The sequence below is a fragment of the Elephas maximus genome, chromosome 5 (assembly GCF_024166365.1).
Source record: "Elephas maximus indicus isolate mEleMax1 chromosome 5, mEleMax1 primary haplotype, whole genome shotgun sequence".
In the NCBI taxonomy this organism is placed as follows: domain Eukaryota; kingdom Metazoa; phylum Chordata; class Mammalia; order Proboscidea; family Elephantidae; genus Elephas; species Elephas maximus.
This window is the reverse complement of record NC_064823.1, coordinates 88732229-88754990: the sequence shown is the minus strand read 5'-3', so window position 1 is coordinate 88754990 and position 22762 is coordinate 88732229. Positions and strand designations below refer to the sequence as shown.

Here is a 22762-nt window from a genome sequence, read left to right as displayed (position 1 = left end):
GTAAATGGACTAAATGCACCAATAAAGAGACAGAGAGTCTCAGACTGGATAAAGAAACATGATCCGTCTATATGCTGCCTACAAGAGACACACCTTAGACTTAGAGACACAAACAAACTAAAACTCAAAGGATGGAAAAAAATATATCGAGCAAACAATAAGCAAAAAAGAAGAGGAGTAGCAATATTAATTTCTGACAAAATAGACTTTAAAGTTAAATCCACCACAAAGGATAAAGAAGGACACTACATAATGATAAAAGGGACAATTGACCAGGAAGATATAACCATATTAAATATTTATGCACCCAATGACAGGGCTCCAAGATACATAAATCAAATTTTAACAGAACTGAAAAGTGAGATAGACACCTCCACAATTATAGTAGGAGACTTCAACACACCACTTTCGGAGAAGGACAGGACATCCAGTAAGAAGCTCAATAGAGACACGGAAGACCTAATTACAGCAACTAACCAACTTGACCGCATTGACTTATACAGAACTCTCCACCCAGCTGCTGCAAAGTATACTTTTTTTCTACTGCACACGGAACATTCTGTAGAATAGACCACATATTAGGTCATGAAACAAACTTTGCAGAATCCAAAACATCGAAATATTACAAAGCATCTTCTCAGACCACAAGGCCATAAAAGTGGAAATCAATAACAGAAAAACTAGGAAAAAGAAATCAAATACTTGGAAAATGAACAATACCCTGTTCAAAAAAAAAAACTGGGTTATAGAAGACATTAAGGAGGGAATAGGGAAATTCATAGAATGCAACGAGAATGAAAATACTTCCTATCAAAACCTCTGGGACACAGCAAAAGCAGTGCTCAGAGGCCAATTTATATCGATAAATGCACACATACAGAAAGAAGAAAGAGCCAAAATCAGAGAACTGTCCCTACAACTTGAAGAAATAGAAAGTGAGCAACAAAAGAATCCATCAGGCTCTAGAAGAAAACAAATAATAAAAATTAGAGCTGAACTAAATGAATTAGAGAACAGAAAAACAATTGAAAGAATTAACAAAGCCAAAAGCTGCTTCTTTGAAAAAATTAACAAAATTGATAAACCATTGGCCAGACTGACTAAAGAAATACAGGAAAGGAAACAAATAACCCAAATAAGAAACAAGATGGGCCACATCATAACAGACCCAACTGAAATTAAAAGAATCATATCAGATTATTACGAAAAATTGTACTCTAACAAATTTGCAAACCTACAAGAAATGGATGAATTCCTGGAAAAACACTACCTACCTAATCTAACACAATCAGAAGTAGAACAACTAAATAGACCCATAACAAAAAAAGAGATTGAAACGGTAATCAAAAAACTCCCAACAAAAAAAAGCCCTGGCCCAGATGGCTTTACTGCAGAGTTCTACCAAACTTTCAGAGAAAACTTAACACCACTACTACTAAAGGTATTTCAAAGCATAGAAAATGACGGAATACTACCTAACTCATTCTATGAAGCCACCATTTCCCTGATATCAAAACCAGGTAAAGATAACACACAAAAAAGAAAATTATAGACCTATATCCCTCATGAACATAGATGCAAAAATCCTCAACAAAATTCTAGCCAATAGATTTCAACAACATATCAAAAATTTAATCCACCATGACCAAGTGGGATTTATACCAGGTATGCAAGGCTGGTTTAATATTAGAAAAACCATTAATGTAATCCACCATATAAATAAAACAAAAGACAAAAACCACATGATCTTATCAACTGATGCAGAAAAGGCATTTGACAAAGTCCAACACCCATTTATGATAAAAAGTCTTACCAAAATAGGAATTGAAGGAAAATTCCTCAACATAATAAAGGGCATCTATACAAAGCCTACAGCCAACATCACTCTAAATGGAGAGAGCCTGAAACCATTTCCCTTGAGAACGGGAACCAGACAAGGATGCCCTTTATCACCGCTCTTATTCAACATTGTGTTAGAGGTCCTAGCCAGAGCAATTGGGCTAGACAAAGAAATAAAGGGCATCCGGATTGGCAAGGAGGAAGTAAAATTATCTCCATTTGCAGATGACATGATCTTATACACAGAAAACCCTAAGGTATCCTCCAGAAAACTGCTGAAACTAATAGAAGAGTTTGGCAGAGTCTCAGGTTATAAGATAAACATACAAAAATCACTTGGATTCCTCTACATCAACAAAAAGAACATCGAAGAGGAAATAACCAAATCAATACCATTCACAGTAGCCACCAAGAAGATAAAATACTTAGGAATAAATCCTACCAAAGATGTAAAAGACCTATACAAAGAAAACTACAAAGTACTAGTGCAAGAAACTAAAAGGGACCTACATAAGCGGAAAAACATACCTTGTTCATGGATAGGAAGACTTAACATAGTAAAAATGTCTATTCTACCAAAACCCATCTATACATACAATACACTTCCGATCCAAATTCCAATGTCATTTTTAAATGTGATGGAGAAACAAATCACCAACTTCATATGGAAGGGAAAGAAGCCTCAGATAAGCAAAGCATTACTGAAAAAGAAGAAGAAAGTGGGAGGCCTCACTCTACCTGATTTCAGAACCTATTATACAGCCACAGTAGTCAAAACAGCCTGGTACTGGTACAACAACAGGCACATAGACCAATGGAACAGAATTGAAAACCGAGATATAAATCCATCCACATATGAGCAGCTGATATTTGACAAAGGCCCAGTGTCAGTTAATTGGGGAAAAGATAGTCTTTTTAACAAATGGTGCTGGCATAACTGGATATCCACTTGCAAAAAAATGAAACAGGACCCATACCTCACACCATGCACAAAAACTAACTCCAAGTGGATCAAAGACCTAAACATAAAGACTAAAACGATAAAGATCGTGGAAGAAAAAATAGGGACGACGTTAGGAGCCCTAATACAAGGCATAAACAGAATACAAAACATTGCCAAAAATGACGAACAGAAACCAGATAACTGGGAGCTCCTAAAAATCAAACACCTATGCTCATCTAAAGACTTCTCCAAAAGAGTAAAAAGACCACCTACAGACTGGGAAAGAATTTTCAGCTATGACATCTCCAACCAGCGCCTGATCTCTAAAATCTATATGATTCTGTCAAAACTCAACCACAAAAAGACAAACAACCCAATCAAGAAGTGGGCAAAGGATATGAACACACACTTCACTAAAGAAGATATTCAGGCAGCTAACAGATACATGAGAAAATGCTCTCGATCATTAGCCATTAGAGAAATGCAGATTAAAACTACGATGAGATTCCATCTCACACCAACAAGGCTGGCATTAACCCAAAAAACACAAAATAATAAATGCTGGAGAGGCTGCGGAGAGATTGGAACTCTTATACACTGCTGGTGGGAATGTAAAATGGTACAACCACTTTGGAAATCTATCTGGCGTTATCTTAAACAGTTAGAAATAGAACTACCATACAACCCAGAAATCTCACTCCTCAGAATATACCCTAGAGAAATAAGAGCCTTTACACGAACAGATATATGCATACCCATGTTTATTGCAGCTCTGTTTACAATAGCAAAAAGCTGGAAGCAACCAAGGTGTCCATCAACTGAAGAATGGGTAAATAAATTGTGGTATATTCACACAGTGGAATACTACGCATCTATAAAGAACAGTGAGGAATCTCTGAAACATTTCATAACATAGAGGAACCTGGAAGGCATTATGCTGAGTGAAATTAGTCAGAGGCAAAAGGACAAATATTGTATAAGACCACTATTATAAGATCTTGAGAAATAGTATAAACTGAGAAGAACACATACTTTTGTGGTTACGAGGGGGGGAGGGTGGGAGAGGGTTTTTTACTGATTAGTTAGTAGATAAGAACTGCTTTAGGTGAAGGGAAGGACAATACTCAATACATGGAAGGTCAGCTCAACAGGACTGGACCAAAAGGAAAGAAGTTTCCAGGATAAACTGAATGCTTCAAAGGTCAGCGGAGCAAGGGCGGGGGTTTGGGGACCATGGTTTAAAGGGACTTCTAAGTCAATTGGCAAAATAATTCTATTATGAAAACATTCTGCATCCCACTTTGAAATGTGGCGTCTGGGGTCTTAAATGCTAACCAGCGGCCATCTAAGATGCATCAATTGTTCTCAACCCACCTGGATCAAAGGAGAATGAAGAACACCAAGGTCACACGATAACTAAGAGCCCAAGAGACAGAAAGGGCCACATGAACCAGAAACCTACATCATCCTGAGACCAGAAGAACTAGTTGGTACCCGGCCACAACCGATGACTGCCCTGACAGGGAGCACAACAGAGAACCCCTGAGGAAGCAGGAGATCAGTGGGATGCAGACCCCAAAGTCTCACAAAAAGACCATACTTAATGGTCTGACTGAGACTAGAGGAATCCCGGCGGTCATGGTCCCCAAACCTTCTGTTGGCCCAGGACAGGAACCATTCCCGAAGACAACTCATCAGACATGAAAGGGACTGGACAGTGGGTAGGAGAGAGATGCTGATGAAGAGTGAGCTATTTGTATCAGGTGGACACTTGAGACTGTGTTGGCATCTCCTGTCTGGAGGGGGGATGGGAGGATAGAGAGGGTTGGAAGCTGGCAAAATTGTCACGAAAGGAGAGACTGGAAGGGCTGACTCATTAGGGGGAGAGCAAGTGGGAGTACAGAGTAAGGTGTATATAAACTTATATGTGACAGTTTGACTTGATTTGTAAACGTTCACTTGAAGCTCAATAAAAGTTAATAAAAAAAATAAATCAATGGATTAAAGAGGAGGTAAGACAGCACTGTATAAAGAAGTAGTGATCCAGAAGAGAAATCTAAAGATGTAATTTAGAATTAAGCTCTGAGGAAAAAAAAAAAAAGGATAGGAAATATAATGGTTAAGAGCCACAAAGACGAGAATAAGCTGTCCATCAATCCAGTTGTTGTTTTTTTCCTACTTTTGGCCTCCTCCCTCAATTCTTTTTTCTTACATTTAAGCTTCCCCTTCATTGTGCATCCATACCACACAATTAAGCCCTATGTTGATGTTTCTTTATCCAAGTATCCCAATACTTATTTTATTTTTTAATAACAATAATTTTAGATTACAAAAACTTTGCACATGAAGTATAGAGATTTCTTTTGTATCCCTCTGCAATTGTAACTATGGTGTTTGCCTAAAGGTAATTTTTACTTTTCATTATTCTGCCTACTCTTAAAAATTTCAAATCAACCATTAGAGACTGTAAAAGTACGAGGAAATGTATGATTAGTATGATTTGTCTAGTTTCAAAACATTTCCCTACATGATACTTACTAATTGTCGTTCTTGTTAGGTGCCATCGAATCGAATCTGACTCATAGCAACTCTACATGACAGAGTAGAACTGCCCCATAGAGTTTCCTAGGCTGTAATTTTTACAGAAGCAGATCTCCAGGTCTTTTCTCCTGCAGAGAAGTTGGTATATTTGAATTGTCAACCTTTCATTTAGAAGCTGAGCACTTAACCATTGAGCCACCTGGGATCCTACTTATTAATTATAAAGGGGCAAATAGTAACTTTGGTTAACTCTCTCAGCTGTTAACTGAAAGGTAGGAGGGTTGAGTCCACCCAGACGTGCCTTGGAAAAAGGGCCTGAGGATTTACTTCCAAAAAAATCAGCCGTTGAAAATTTTATGGAGCACAGTTTTACTCTGACATACATAGGGTCACCATGAGCTGAAATTGATTTGATGGTAACCAACAACAACAAAAAGTAATAAGCTATGGATATTATCTACCTCCTGATATGCTAAACTGAGAAGGCATATGATCATTTTATAATATTCTTATCAACAATGAATAACCTCATTCTAATCATGAGAAAACATCATACAAACTCAAAATGAAGAATATTCTAAAAAATAACCAACCAGTAAGCTTCAAAAATGAAAGACTGTGAGAACTGTCACAGATCGGAGGAAAGTAAGGAGACTGGGACTATGAGATACAATCAGGAAGCCTGAATTGTACACTAGATAGGATAAAGAACTTTAGTAGGATTATTGACAAAATTTTAATAATATTTTCTAGTTTTGGTAATTATGTTATGCTTGTGTAAAGTATTAGGGAAAACTGGATGATTTTTAAAATTTCATTGTTCCTTCTATATTTATTAATTGGAATACTCTTAAAGAATTACTTATTTGTATATTCAAATATTTTTTATTTACATCAGTATGTGTTCATAAAAAATAATTTTATTTTATAGACTATATTCAAGTATTATCATTATTTAACAGCCCTATGAACCACTATAAATATTATTCAATATAGTGCTATAAGATGGGTCCCCTAGGTTGGAAGGCACTACACAATAGCTACAACAATGAACTTAAAAGTACAAAAGATCATGAAAATGGTACAAGACCAGGCAAAGTTTCCTTCTGTTATATGTAAGGTTGCCATGAGTCATAGCCAACTTGAGGGCAACCAACAAGAACGATTTAGTAATAACTCTAAAAAATGTTAATTGTTGTTATAATCACCATGATTACGTGGCCTATAACGAACTACAGTAGTCACTTTCTTAATTTCTAAATATGACAAGATAAGAAATCCTAGCTCTGGTAAATTGAAATCACTTGAAAAAAAAACCAAAACCAAACCCCTTGCTGGAGTCGATTCTGACTCACGGTGACACTACAGGACAGAGTGGAGCTGCCCCACAGGATTTCCAAGGAGTGGCTGGTAGATTTAAATGGCCAACCTTTTGGTTAGCAGCCAAACGCTTAACCACTGGTGCCACCAGGGCTCCCAAAGTCACTTGAATGATACAATAGCTTTTAGCATTCCATGTTTAGCTGTTGATAACCTGGGTCTTACATTAATTTCTAAAGCTACAATTGTCTTGCTAAAGATTATCCATAAAAACTGATGGCATGGAAAAGAAAATCAAAAGTTTACAGGACAGTATAGGATAAAAAGCTTTTCAGATTAACTAACAATGAAAAATTCAACACTATACTATAAACATCGAATAACTGAAAACATAATTACTTGAAAAAAGTTCAAAATGATGGTATGGACAAATGCATACGACAGAAATTAAAAAAATAAAGAAAATAGGGGACTTGAAACCTGACAAGGTGTAATCCAGGTCAAAACCATTAAAAGAGAAAATTAAGGCTACTTTTTAATATTAAAGACACAATTCCAAAGCACATGAATGTATTGCAAATATTAATACTCAGGCGTTATCACAGGTTAACAACTTTCACAAAACAAGTCATAGAAGATGAACATTAAAATGGCAGATTTCTAACACAATACTCCCAAATTGATAGAGGCTGAATATTCAAAAGCTGGCAAGGAGATAGAGGAAATATCATTCTCCTGAAAGGGGAACTCAATATAATTAAAATGTCATTTTTCTTAAATTAATATTAGAGTTTAATTCTATCCCAATAAAAATTACAATTGTTCTTTTCCTCCTCCAGAGATAATTAAGGTTAGTTTAAAATTAATATGGGAAAATAAGCAAGCAGGCATTATAGCCAAGAAGCACCAATACCTTCCAAGTCCTGCCTGAGGATGCAGCTCTGGACCAACCAAGATAAAGTTACACAAACTCCAGGACCATGCATTTCTCCATGACACACACGATAAAACAGGTTATGTTTGCACCAAAATTGTCAAAAGATCCCTAACATGCAAGAAACTCCAGCTGGTTCAAGTTGAAAGGCTGTCACAGCAGTATCCTCAGGCAAGTTGGGTGAGAGAATGTTCCTAGGAAAGGCCAAATGACCACTCATCAGTAAATTAAAGAAAAATGAGTACATTACTGTGTTCTGTGTTATCTATAGATATCCTTCCAACAAAAAAAAATTATGAAATACTACTTTATTCCAGAAGTAAAAATATATTAAAAGAAGATATTGTGGACACATGTCGTTCATTGTGGGAAAGAAATGGTCATGTAAAATCTATAAATCAATAAATCAATAAGTATACCTTATTATTATTAGGTAAAGAAGAAAAAAAAAGGTTCATCTCAAGCAATCAAAAAACTCATTTTTATTCATAATTTGTCTGATAACCATAAGGTCTGCAGTTTGAATCCTTGGAAACCCTATAGGACAGTTCTACTCTGCCCTGTAGGGTCACTATGAGTTGGAATCGACTCCATGGCAATGCGTTTTATTAGCCAATTAGGAATAGACAATAACTCTCTTAGTCTGATGAAAGGCACCTACCAAAAGCCTTCATCAAGCACCACGCTTTATGTTGAAATATTGAGAGTATCTGCATTAAGCACAAGTCAATGATATGTATTAATGGCAACCTTAATTCAACAGTGCTTTCAACCATTGCAGTTAAACAAGGGAAAAAAAAAAAGATCTGCACAAATGTGATCTTGAATATATATGTATATATATATATATGTTTTTTAATTGGCACATGATGTGACTGTCATATAGCACGCTTCCTAAAATATACAGGTTAGTCATTAGAATGAATAAAAGAGTTTGATAATTTTGTTGGCTACAAAAGCAATATAAAACAGCAATCACAATTTCTATACACTAGCAACAACCAGAAAAGTTAATTTAAAAATATATAATTCAGCTTAGAAAAAGTGCTAAGTTAAGTTTGTAATTGTATCATGAAATTCAAAAAGTACCATATTTTTATGCAAATAACTTGTGCCTTCTATGTTTGTTTGCCAACCAAGCCCTCCCCCATGAGGTATTTTTGTAAGTGCTGCTATGCCAATTTATTTTTACATGTTGCTGTAAATCGTTAAGAGCTTCTATGACAATTTTTAGCAGTGCTTATGATTTACAGCAACATGTAAAAATAAATTGGCATAGTGCTGCTTATGCAAATACCTCCCTAGGGGAGGGCACAGTTGGCAAACAAACATAGAAGGTTCATGTTATTTGCCTAAAAATATGGTAAACAATAGTATGTGAAGGGAATCACATACAGATAGAGGAACGATAAAAATAAATACGGGACCATTAGCACCAAAATCAAGATTCTTGTTTTCAATGGAGGAAACTTTCTTCTAAGACACACAACTACTCATAAGTTAGAGGGCATGCAGATGTTCATTTTGTTACTTCTTTCAACTGTACACTTATTTTTTATATACTTTCTATAGATATGAATTTTTCAAAGTTGTATAAAATATTTTAAGTGCAGTGTTGTTGTTAGGTGCTGTCCAGTAAGTTCCAATTCATAGCAGCCCTATGTACAACAGAACAAAGCACTGTCCAGTCCTATACCACCCTCACAATCATTGTTATGCTTGAGCCTATTGTTGCTGCCACTGTGTCAATCCATCTCATTGAGGGTCTTCCTCTTTTTCGCTGACCTTCTACTTTATCAAGCATGATGTCCTCCAGGGACTGATCCTTCCTGACAACATGTCCAACGTATGTGAAACGAAGTCTTGCCATCCTCGCTTCTGTAAGGAGTATTCCGGTTGCAAATCTTTCAAAACAGATTTGTGCATTCTTTTGGCAGTCAATGGTGTATTCGATATTCTTCGCCAACACCATAATTCAAAGGCGTCTATTCTTCTTTGGTCTTCCCTATTCGTTGTCCAGCTTTCACATGCATACGAGGTGATTGAAAACATTATGGCTTCGGTCAGGTGAACATTAGTCTTCAAGGTGACATCTTCACTTTTTAACATTTTAAAGAGGTCTTTTGCAGCAGATTTGCCCAATACAATATGTCCTTTAATTTCTTAACTGCTATTTCCATGGGCATTGATTTTGGATCCAAGTAAAATGAAATCCTTGAAAACTTCAACTTTTTTCTCCATTTATCTTGATGTTGCTGTGTATGCCAGATAGATACTGAGGTTTTCCAATAGAAGCATTGCTTCACAGAACTAAAACTAAGAATTTTTTAAATGAGTTCCTGTGAACATTTGTTCTGTAAAATAATCCATCTACAGGAAAACAACTCAGTCAATATTTTTAGTGCCTAATATGATGTTTTGCTTGTTAATTTATATTTCTGGATAGTTTCCAAAGACAGGCAGCATGGAAGCCGACTTGACAGATTCAGATGTCAGTGAGGTATGTAAAATTTGCAAAACTACACCACTCTTTAGCAGAAAATTCAAGCAAGTAAAACAGGTGGAATATGTATAAGTCACTGAAATAAAAAAAGCTAATATTTTAATTACTCACTTTAACATTTTCTACTTAGCTTTTCTAGTTTCTATATAATACTCTCCCAAGAAGTGTCAACTGTCCTAGCAACTTTTTCAGTGACTAGCTATATGCAGAGCCCATATAGGATTTTTTTTTAACTTTCATTGTAGAGTTATGAAAGCAGAAAGATGCCAAATTCAATAGGAATGATATAAAATTGAGAGTAATAAACAGTGGTTCTCAAAATTTGTGGAGCAACTTTCAGGTAAAGTAAATAATGTACCAAATTCAACCTCATTGTTAAACCACATTTTATTTTAGCTTATTACTGGTGCCAGGCAAATTATTTTACCCTTAAAACAAACAATACACTCTACTTACCAAATAAAAACCCAAAACACCAAACCAAACCCAGTGCCATCAACTCGATTCCGACTCATAGTAACCTTATTAAAACCCAGGTACTGGCTTATTTGTGATATATCTGGCAGGAAAATGTGGGAAGCTTCAAAAGAAGATGGAAGGAATACACAGAGTCATTATGCCAAAAAGAATTAGTCTATGTTCAACCATTTTAAGAGGTGGCATATGATCAAGACTTGATGGTAATGAAGGAAGAAGTCCAAGCTGCGCTGAAGGCATTAGCAAAAAAAAAAAAAAAAAAAAAAGTCTCCAGAAATTGATAGAATATCAATTGAGATGTTTCCTTTCAACAAATGGGTGCAGTGCTGGAACTGCTCATTCATCTATGCCAAGAAATTTGGAACTGGTGGAAAAGATAATTTGCCAGCTCCACTAACTGGGGGAGCTCAGAACAGAAGCGGCTCCTGTCCAGGCATAGATGGTCTGTAGACTTTGAGTACCTTGCCCTTCTCCATGGACCTGTGTGGGCCTATTTCAGAGAATAGACCCTTACTGGCAGACTCCGACCATTTCAGCTTTGTGGCAGAGAGGTGAGTGTTTGATGTTTGACATTGCTTTGCCTATTAAACAGGGTCCTCACCTACCTACATCGGGGCATAAGGACTGATGGCTCCACTTAGGTCACCCAACCAACAGTTACAGGGGTCCAAGGATAACTGGTACCTCCCAGTCCTTACAGCCTAAGACATTGGGTGCCATGGTCCATCTGAAGAGCCCACCCACCTGTACCCTCTAGGGAACAGGGACTTGCTTTCCTCAGAGACCCATGGGGGATGATTCTCAGTCCCTTGCCTTGTTCAGAGTGTGACCCTGTGCTGCAAGCAGATACTGGTACCTACACCAATCACCCCTGCCCCTCTAAGACTATAGGACAGAGCATGTACCACACACTTGATGGTCGGCTACCTGGACACCTGAGCTGAATTCAAACAAGAAAAGTGAATGGACTCCTAGGCTGATATATCTGATAATATCTCTAGCCATCTGGGGACAGGACAACAGAGATCCAAAGGCTAAAATTATCAAGCTAGCTCACTCAAGCAACCCATTTTGGCGTATCAGAACAAAACAAAGCAAGAAGCTACAACACAGTAAGCAAACATATAATAAAATAATACAATAATTTATAGATGGATCAGAGACAACAGTCAATATTAAGTCACATAAAAAAACAGACTATGATTGCCTCAACAAGCATTCAAAACAAAGAATCAAGGGATCTTCTAGATGAAAGTGCCTTCCTGGAACTACCAGAGGCAGAATACAAAAGTTTAATATACAGAACCCTTCAAGATATCTGGAAGGAAATGAGTCAATATGCAGAACAATCCAAGGAACACATAAATTAAGCAATAGAAGAAATTAAAAAGATTATTCAGGAACATAATGAAAAATTTAATAAGCTGGAAAAATCCATAGACAGCAATCAGAAATTAGGAAGATTAACAATAAAAATACAGAAGTAGACAACTCAATAGAAAGTCAGAGGAGCAAAATTGAGTGAGTGGAAGGCAGCCTTTCTGAACTTGAAGATGAAGCACTTGGCACTAATATATTTGAAGAAAAATCAGATAAAAGGATAAAAAAGAGTGAAGAAATCTTAAGAATCACGTGGGACTCTATCAAGAGAAATAACCTACGAGTGACTGGAGTACCAGGACAGGGAGGGATAACAGAAAATACAGACAGAATTGTTGAAGATTTGTTGGCAGAAAATTTCCCTGATATTGTGAAAGATGAGAAGATATCTATCCAAGATTCTCATCAAACCCCACATGAGGTAGATTTTAAAAGAAAGTCACCAAGACATATTATAATCAAATTTGCCAAAGTCAAAGATAAAGAGAGATTTTAAGAGGAGCTAGGGATTTTTTTTTTTTTTTAGGGATAAACGAAAAGTCACCTACAAAGGAAAGTCAATAAAAATAAACTCAGATTACTCAGCAGAAACCATGCAGATAAGAATGAAATGGCATGACTTATATAAAAAATTGAAGGAAAAAAATTGCCAGCCAAGAATCATATATACAGCAAAACTGTCTCTAAAATGTGAAGGTGAAATTAGGACATTTCCAGATAAACAGAAGTTTAGGGAATTCGTAAAAAAAAAAAAAAAATTACAAGAATTACTAAAGGGAGTTCTCTGGTTAGAAAATCAATAATAACAAGTATCAACCCAAGACTAGAACACTGGGCAGAGCAATCAGAAGTCAAGCCAGAGAAGGAAATCAGAAAAATACATCAAGATAAAAAAAACACTCAAAAGAGGGAAACAGCAATGTTATTGTGTAAAAGAAGACAACGTTAAAACAATAAAGAGGGACTAAGGAATGTAGTTATACATCTTCCAATCGAGAGGAACATAAGATGATACAAAGAAATAAAAGTTAGGTTTAAACTTAAAAACACAGGGATAAATAATTAGGTAACCTCAAAGGAGATAAACTATTCTACACATCAAAATAAAATACAAGAAAAAACTAGAGACTCTGCAGAAACAAAATCGACAACAACAAATATGAGGAAATTACAAAATATTATCTACTCAGCACATTAAGTGGGAAAAAGAAACTGTCAACAACACACAAAAATAGACATCAAAATGGCAGCACTGAATTCATACTTATCCATAATTATGCTGAATGTAAATGGATTAAATGCACAAATAAAGAGACAGAGAGTGGCAGAATCGATTAAAAAACATGATCCATCTATATGCTGTCTACAAGACACGCACCTTAGACTTAGAGACAAAAACAAACTAAAACTCAAAGGATAGGAAAAAATACATCAAGCATACAACAATCAAAAAACAGCAGGAGTGACAATATTAATTTGTGACAAAATAGTCCTTAAAGTTAAATCTATCATAAAGAATAAAGAAGGACACTATATAATGATTAAAGGGACAATATACCAAGAAGATATAACTATATAAAAAATTTATGCACCAAATGATAGAGCTGCAAGATACATTAAAAAAAAAAACAAAAACTATCAGCTTGGAAAAGTGAGATAGAGAGCTCCACAATAATAGTGACTTCAACACACCACTTTCGGTGAAGGACAGGACATCCAGAAAGAAACTCAATAAAAAACTAAATGCCACAATAAACCAACTTGACTTCATAGACATATACAGAACACTCCACCCAACAGTAGCCAAGTATACTTTCTTTTCTAGTGCACATGGAACGTTCTCTAGAATAGACCACATATTAGGTCATAAAGTAGCCTTAGCAGAATCCAAAACATTGAAATATTACAAAGCATCATCTCTGACCATAAGGCCATAAAAGTGGAAATCAATTACAGGAAAAGCAGGGAAAAGAAATCAAACACTTGGAAACTGAACAATATCCTGCTCAAAAAAGACTGTATTATAGGAGCCATTAAGGATGGAATAAAGAAATTCATAGAATCCAATGAGAATAAAAACACTTACTATCAGAACCTTTGGGATGCAGTGAAAGCAGTGCTCAGAGGTCTATTTATATCATTAAATGCACACATCCAAGAAGAAGAAAGGGCCAAAATCAAAGAATTATCCCTACAACTTGAACAAATACAAAGAGAGCAAAAAAAGAAACCCTCAGGCAACAGAAGAAAACAAATAACAAAAATCGGAAAACAGAAAAACAATTGAAAGAATTTACAAGACCAAAAGCTGGTTCTTTGAAAAAACCAACAAAACTGATAAACCATCGGCCAAACTGACAAAAGAAACACAGGAGAGGAAGCAAATAACCCGAATAAGAAATGAGATGGGCGCTATTATAAGAGACCAAACTGAAATTAAAAGAATCATATTACTATGAAAAATTGTACTCTAACCAATTTGAGAACCTAGAAGAAATGAATGAATTCCTGGAAACACAATACCTAACTAAACTAACACAAACAGGGGTAGAACAACTAAATAAACCATAACAAAGAAGAGATTGAAAAGGTAATCAAAAAACTCCCAACAAAAAAAGCCCTGGCCCAGACAGTTTCAGTGCAGAGTTCTACCAAACTTTCAGAGAAGATTTAACACCACTTCTACTAAAGATATTTCAGAGCATAGAAAAGGACGGAACACTCCCAAAAGCATTTTATGAAGCCAGCATATCCCTGATACCAAAACCACGTAAAGATACCACAATTAAAAAAAAAAAAAAATTACGAACCTGTGTCCCTCATCAACTTGGATGCAAAAATCTTCAACAAAATTCTAGCCAATAGATTTCAACAACATATCAAAAAAATAATTCTCCATGACCAAGTGGGATTCATACCAGGTATGCAGGGATGGTTCGACATTAGAAAAACAATAATGTAATACATCATATAAATAAAACAAAAAACAAGAATCACCTGATTTTATCAATTGATGCAGAAAAGGCATTTGACAAAGTTCAACATCGATTCATAATAAAAACTCTCAGCAAAATAGGAATAGAAGGAAAATTCCTCAACATAAAAAAGAACATTTATACAAAACCAATAGGCAACATCATCCTAAATGGAAAGAGCCTGAAAGCATTCCCCTTGAGATCAGGAACCAGAAAATGATGCTCTTTATCACCACTCTTATTCAACATTGTTCTGGAGGTCCTATCCAGAGCAATTAGGCTAGATGAAGAAATAAAGGGTATTCAGATTGATAAGGAAAAAGTAAAAGTATCTCTATTTGCAGATGACATGATCTTATTATACACAGAAAACCCTAAGGAATCCTCAAGAAAATTACTGAAACTAATAGAAGAGTTCAGAAGAGTATCAGGATGCAAGATAAAAATAAAAAATCAGTTGGATTACTCTACTCCAACAAAAAGAACATCAAAGAGGAAATCACCAAATCAATACCATTTACAGTAGCTCCCAAGAAGATAAAATACTTACGAATAAATATTACCAGAGATGTAAAATACAAAGGAAACTTCAAACAACTTCTGCAAGGAATGAAAAAAGACCTACATAAGTGGAAAAACATACCTTGCTCATGGATACGAAGACTTAACATTATAAAAATGTCTATTCTACCAAAAGCAATCAATAGATTTGATGTAATTCCAATGCAAATTCCAATGACATTTTTTAATGAGGTGGAGAAAGAAATCACCAACTTCGTATGGAAGGGAAAGAGGCCCTGGATAAGTAAAGCATTACTTAAAAAGAAGAACAAAGTGGGAGGCCTTACTCTACCTGATTTTAGAACCTATTACAGCACCATAGTAGTTAAAACAGCCTGGTACTGGTACAACAACAGAAACATAGACCAATGGAACAGAATTGAGAATCCAGACAGAAATCCATTCACATATGAGCAGCTGATGTTTGACAAAGGCCCCAAAGCAGTTAAATGGGGGAAAAGACAGTCTTTTTAACAAAGGGTGCTGGCATAACTGGATATCCATCTGCAAAAAAATGAAACAAGCCTCATGCCTCACACCATGCACAAAAACAAACTCAAAATGGATCAAAGACCTAAATATAAAATCTAAAACAATAAAGATCATGGAAGAACATAGGGACATTAGGAGCCCTAATACATGTCATAAACAGTATACAAAACATTATAAAGAATGTAGAAGAAAAACTAAATAACTGGGAGCTCCTAAAAATCAAACACCTATGCTCATCCAAAGACTTTACCAAAAGAGTCAAAAGATTACCTGCAGACTGAGAAAAAGTTTTTAGCTATGACAGTTCTGAACAGTGCCTGATCTCTAAAATCTATGTGATACTGCAAAAACTCAACTACAAAAAGACAAATAACCCAATTAAAAAATGGGCAAAAGATACGAACAGACACTTCACTAAAGAAGACATTAGGATAGCATTCAGATACATGAGGAAATGCTCACAATCATTAGCCATTACCCAGTGCTAACCCAGTGCTGTCGAAATGTAAATAAAAACTACAGTGAGATTCCATCTCACTCCAACAAGGCTGGCATTAATTCAAAAAAACCCAAAATAATAAATGTTGGAGAGGTTGTGGAGAGATTGGAACACTTATACAGTGCTGGTGAGGATGTAAAATGGTACTACCACTTTGGAAATCGGTTTGATGCTTCCTTAAAAAGCTAGAAATAGAACTACCATACCATCCAGTAATCACACTCCTTGGAATATACCCTAGAGAAATAAGAGCCTGTACACAAACAGATATATGCACACCCATGTTTATTGCAGCACTGTTTACGATAGAAAAAAGATGGAAGCAACCAAGGTGCCCATCAACAGATGAGTGGATAAATACATCATGGTATATTCACACAATGGAATTCTGTGCATCGATAAAGAACAGTGATGAATCTGTGAAACATTTCATAACATGGACGAATCTGGAAGGCATTATGCTGAGTGAAATTAGTCAGTTGCAAAAGGCCAAATATTGTATAAGACCACTATTATAAGAACTCGAAAAATAGTTTAAACAGATAAGAAAATATTCTTTGATGGTTCCGAGAGGTGGAGGGAGGGAGGATGAGAGGGGAGTATTCACTAATTAGATAATAGATAAGAACTACTTTAGGTGACAGGAAAGACAACACACAATACAAGCTAGGTCATCACAACTGGACTAAACCAAAAGAAAATAAGTTTCCTGAATAAACTGAATGCTTTGAAGGCCAGTGTGGCAGGGGCGGGGGTTTGAGGGCCATCATTTCAGGGGACATCTCAGTCAATTGGCATAATAAAATCTATTAAGAAAACATTTTGTATCCTACTTTGGAGAGTGGTGTCTTGGTCTTAAACACTAGCAAGCGGCCATCTAAGATGCATCAATTGGTCTCAACTCACCTGGACCAAAGGAGCATGAAGAATACCAAGGATCCAAGGTAATTACGAGCACAAAAGACAGAAAGGGCCACATAAACCAGAGACTACATCATCCTGAGACCAGAAGAACTAGATGGTGCCTGGCTACAACCGATGACTGCCCTGACAGGGAACACAACGGAGTATCCCTGAGGGAGCAGGAGAGCAGTGGGATGCAGACCCCAAATTCTTGTCAAAAGACCAGATTTTATGGTCTGACCGAGACTAGAAGGACCCCAGTAGTCATGGTCCCCAGACCTTCTGTTGGCCCAGGACAGGAACCATTCCCAAAGCCAACTCTTCAGACAGGGATTGGACTGGACAATGGGATGGAGAGGGTTGGTGGTGAGGAGTGAGCTTCTTGGATCAGGGAGACACTTGAGACTATGTTGGCATCTCCTACCTGGAGGGGGGATGAGAGGGTAAAGGGTATTAGAAGCTGGCAAAATGGACATGAAAAGGGAGAGTGGAGGGAGGTAGTGGGCTGTCTCATTAAGGGAAGAGCAGGAGTATGTAGCAAGGTGTATATAAGTTTTTGTCTGAGAGCCTGACTTGACTTGTAAACTTTCGCTTAAAAAACAATAAAAATTAAAAAAAAAAAAGTGTTGAAAAGCAAGATGTCACCTTGAAGACTAAGGTGCACCTGACCCAAGCCATGTTATTTTCAGTTGCATCATATGTATGTGAAAGTTGGACAGTGAATAAAAGAGACGGAAGAAGAATTGATGCCTTCGAATAGTGGTGTTGGCGAAGAATATTGACTATACCATGGGCTGCCAAAAGAACGAACAAATCTGTCTTGGAAGAAGTACAGCCAGAATGGCCCTTAGAAGCAAGGATGGCAAAGCTTCATCTTACATACTTTGGGCATGTTGTCAGGAGGGATCAGTCCCTGGAGAAGAACATCGTGCTTGGTAAATTAGAGGGCCAGCGGAAAAGAGGAAGATCCTCAACGAGGTGGATTGACACAGTAGCTGCAACAATGGTCTCAAGCATAACAATGATTTTAAGAACAGCGCAGGACTGGGCAGTGTTTCGTTCTGTTGTGTATGGGGTAGCTATGAGTTGGAACTGACTCAATGGCACCGAACAACAACAACAACAACCACCTATCTGACAAGACAATACATATTTCATTGGATTGACACATATTGGTAGTTTTACATTTTGTTTTATTTTGATAGCAATTTTTAAGTATCAGGGCACCAGGCAGAAATAGATGACTGTACATAAAGATTAACTATGGCAAAAATTTTCTTGCTGTCTCCCAAATAGTTACTGATAACCAGTTAATTACTATAACTTGTAGAGTTTTGTATAGAAGAAAGATTTTAAAAAATGTCATTTACCTAGACTTTTTTTTAAACCTTCTATGATCCTTTTGAAAACTAGTTGAGTGTAAAAAGCAGACTCTCTTACCTAGAGCTTCACTATAAAACTCGTCCCAAAACCGAGTGTCATACTGCTGGAGCCAGAAGTCAAACAGAAATGAGAACATTACATTTTTCAACCTTTCCAGAAAGGTCATTCTGTCTGTTAGTCCCAGCATGGGAACAGGTACATAGGAAAGTGGAGATGGAAGTTTTGCACAAAATTTCTCCATTGAGCCACCCACCGAAAGCCTTAGTGTATACACGAAAGGGACTGCAAGCAACTGAGCTACCAGCTCTCCACAGGGCAGCACTGGATCTATAAGCACTACATCGTATTTGGCCTCCTCGAGCTTCTTCATGAGTGTCTCATTGTAGATCACACTCTGACACAGAAGTTTCATATATGTAGTTGATTGAAGAAAAAATTCCTGCATTTTTATTGCTGATTGCCAGTATGGCAAGTTTGGCATGACATTAACAGCTAATTCCAAAAAGTCATTTAGAGGATCAATAGCATCTTCTTTGTCTGTTGCAACAGGGACCACTTCGAAGTTCATTGTAGAAGGTTTCATGTAATCAATGAAAAAAAAGTTTGAAGAAGCCAACACCATCACATCATGCCCCTTCTCTGTGAGTTCCTCCAGAATAATCTTTATGTTGAGCCAATGACTCATGTCACAGGGCCACACCAGGACCTTCCCGCAGTTTCCACAGCCAGCCCAGCACAGCTGCAGCAGCAGAAGTGCCGAAACCCACTTCTCAGACACCATGACAGCACCTGCCTCACACACTGCTCTGCAGTGGTTTGAGTGTTTGCCAGGCATGGAGTAAAAATGGCAAGTTAAACAAAGAACAAGTTAAACATTAATTTTCAGAGATAAGAAAACACATTTTTTCACAAAGACCTTTGTCACTGTTGTTGACTGGGCATAGAATTATGTGATATTTGTTGGGAAGTGTGAATAAATATTTTTAAATTATGAGGGAAATGGTTCCTACATTCCAGGAGTTCTGGTTTAAGTATGTTTTTAAAAAGATATTTTTAATTTGACAATTTCTACATACGTAGATGAAACCACTGAAGTTAATTAAGTCAGTAAATAGTATGATATATTTTTTATCTTAATGTATACAGTGATTGATAATTTGGTAAAAGATAAATGTATAGTTCTTACCATCAGATTGTTTACACAGCGGTATATTAATGACATGTGCTTCACATGAAAATAGGATGAATATTCTAGGTATCATACAAAAAAAATAGTGTTTTAGGACAAAAGAAAGCTGTTACACTCCCAAGTGATGGGAATTAGAAAACTATCCTTGAGTGAAGGCAGCATTTGAGCTGAGTCTAAAAGCAAAAGCAACAGCAGGAGGGTACTGAAGGTAAATGTAAGAACATGAGAAAAAGAATGGTGAGAGGAGACCACAGTCATGTAAGTGGGCAGTTATCAGTTCAATATGTATGTAGCATAGACACAGGAACAGCACATAAAAGAAAAATATTAGTTAAAATAGGAAGCTTTGGAGAACCTTGAATGGGTTCTCTGTTCAATTTTAATCTCCATAAATAGATATCCATACAAGGTTTCAAACTATGCTCAGAAGATGATCATATTTGTCCTTTAGTAAAACTAAGCTGGTGTCTAAATCAGAATTGAATTGTAGAGAAAAGAGAGTAAAAGTAGGGCAATGAGTTAAAAATGTATATTAGGAAGGGAGGATTTGACAAGAGTATCAGCAAGAATACAATGTTGGTTCCTGAATGAAAAATGCAGAATAAAAATTCTTATGACTGATGAGAAATCAGAGATGTTAAATAGTTAAAAAAACAAAGGAAGTGTTTTAGTTTCTAGTTTGAGTAACCAGAGCATGATAATAACTGTAGCTAAGACATGAAACACAAAAGGAGGAGCAGCAATGGACAGATTTCCTTTTTTTTTTTTTTAACTTGCAGTGATTGGACACATCTCTGGAGATAGCTATTTGGTCCGATGAGCATTTTGATTCTAGGGGCTATTACTAACAGTATAGATTTCCTGATTTCTTTTTCCTCATTCTCTTTATTGGTGTTTAGGAATCCCACTGATTTTTGTATGTTTATCTTGTATCCTGCTAATCTGCTGAATCTTTCTATTAGTTCCAGTAGTTTTCTCATGGAGTCTTTTGGATTCTCTTAGTATCATATCATCCGCAAAAAGGGACAGCTTAACTTCTTCATTATCAATTTGGATGCCCTTTGTTTCCGTTTCTTGGCTTATTGCTCTAGCTAAGACTTCCAACACAATGTTAAATAGGAGTGGTGGCAAAAGGCATCCTTATCTTGTACCTGTTCTCAAGTGGAATGTTTTCAGCCTCTGTCCATTGAGAACGATGTTGGCTGTTGGTTTTGCACAGATGCCCTTTATTATGTTGAGAAATGTTCTTCTATACCTATTTTATGGAGAGTTTTTATCAGGAATGGGTGTTGGACTTTGTCCAATGCCTTTTCTGCGTCTACAGAAATGATCATGTGATTCTTTTATTTATGTGGTAGATTACGTTGATTGATTCTCTAGTGTTGAACCATCCTTGCATACCTGGTATGAATCCTACTTCCTCATGGTGTATTATTTTTTTGATATGATGCTGAATTCCATTGGTTAGAATTTTGTTGAAAATTTTTGCATCTATATTCATGTGAGATATTGGTCTGTAATTTTTTTGTGGTGTCTTTGCCTGGTTTTGGTATCAGGCTTATGCTGGCTTCATAGAATGAATTTGCAAGTATCACTTCCTTCTCTATGTTCTGAAATAGTTTGAGTGGTACTGGTATAAGCTCTTCCCTGAATGTTGGGTAGAATTCTCCAGTGAAGCCATCTGGGCCAGGGCTTTTTTTGTTGGGAGTTTTTTGTTTTGTTTTGTTTTAATTACTTTTCAGTCTCTTCTCTTGTTATGGGTCAGTTCAGATTTTCAACATTATTTTGTGTTATTTTGGGTGGGTAGTGTGTCTCTAGAAATTTGTCTGTTTCTTCTAGGTTTTCAAATTTGTCAGACTATAGTCTTTTATAACACTCTGTTACGATCCTTATTTGGGTTATTTGGGTTCTCTCCTGTTTTTTTTTTTTTTTCCCTCAGTTTGGCTGGTGGTTTGTCATTTTGTTGATCCTTGCAAAGAACCAACTTTTGGTTTTTGTTGATTCTTCCTATTGCTTTTCTATTCTCTATTTCATTGATGTCTGCTTTGATCTTTATTATTTCCTTTCTTCTGGCAGCTATGGGCTCCTTTTGCTGTTCTCTATTTGTTCAAGTTGAGTAATTAATGTTTTGATTTTGTCCCTTTCTTCTTTTTTGATGTGTGCATCCATTGCTATAAATTGACCTCCGAGGACAGCCTTTGCTGTGTCCCAGTGGTTTTGGTGTGATGTATTTTCATTCTCATTTGATTCCAGTAAATTTTTGATTCCATCTTTGATTTCTTCTGTTACCCATTGGTTTTTAAACAGGATGTTATTCTGTTTCCATGTAACTGATTTTTTTTTCCTTACTCTTCCTGCTGTTAATTTCTGCTTTGATAGTACTGTTGTCAGAGAAAATACTTTGTATTATCTTAATGTTTTGAATTTTGTTGAGGGTTGTTCTGTGGCCTAAGATGTGGTCTATTCTGGAGAATACTCCATGTGCATTGAAAAAGAATGTGTACTTTGCAGCTGTTGGGTGGAGTGTTCTATATATGTCTATGAGGTCAAGTTGGCTGATTGTATATTTAGCTCTTCTGTGTATTTGTTGAGTTTCTCTCTAGATGTTCTGTCCTTTTCTGAGAGTGGTGTGTTGAAGTCTCCCACTATTAATGTGGAACTGTCAATTTCTCTTTTCAGTGCTGTTAGAGTTTGTTTTATGTATTTTGGATGGAGCCCTGTTATCGGGTGTGTAGATGTTTATTATGGTTAAGTCTTCATGATGAATTGTCCCTTTAACCATTATATAGTGCCCTTCTTTTTCTGTTATGGTGGATTTTGTTT

The 22762-nt window shown here is 36.4% G+C and overlaps 1 protein-coding gene across 4 annotated transcripts in view; it reads right to left on the bottom strand.

Moving 5' to 3' along the window:
- UGT2A2 (UDP glucuronosyltransferase family 2 member A2) overlaps positions 1–22762 on the bottom strand; it is a 106720-nt gene that overhangs the window by 61529 nt on the left and 22429 nt on the right. Inside the window, exon 1 of one of the 4 annotated variants that reach the window (XM_049886106.1) lies at positions 18808–19561. The exons of 2 other annotated variants lie outside the window; for them this stretch is intronic. In XM_049886106.1, the coding sequence (XP_049742063.1) occupies positions 18808–19531 (724 nt within the window). In that variant the 5' untranslated portion in view covers positions 19532–19561. Of the gene's footprint in view, positions 1–18807; positions 19562–22762 lie in introns of those variants that run through there. One more of the 4 variants, XM_049886104.1, reaches the window with a different exon arrangement.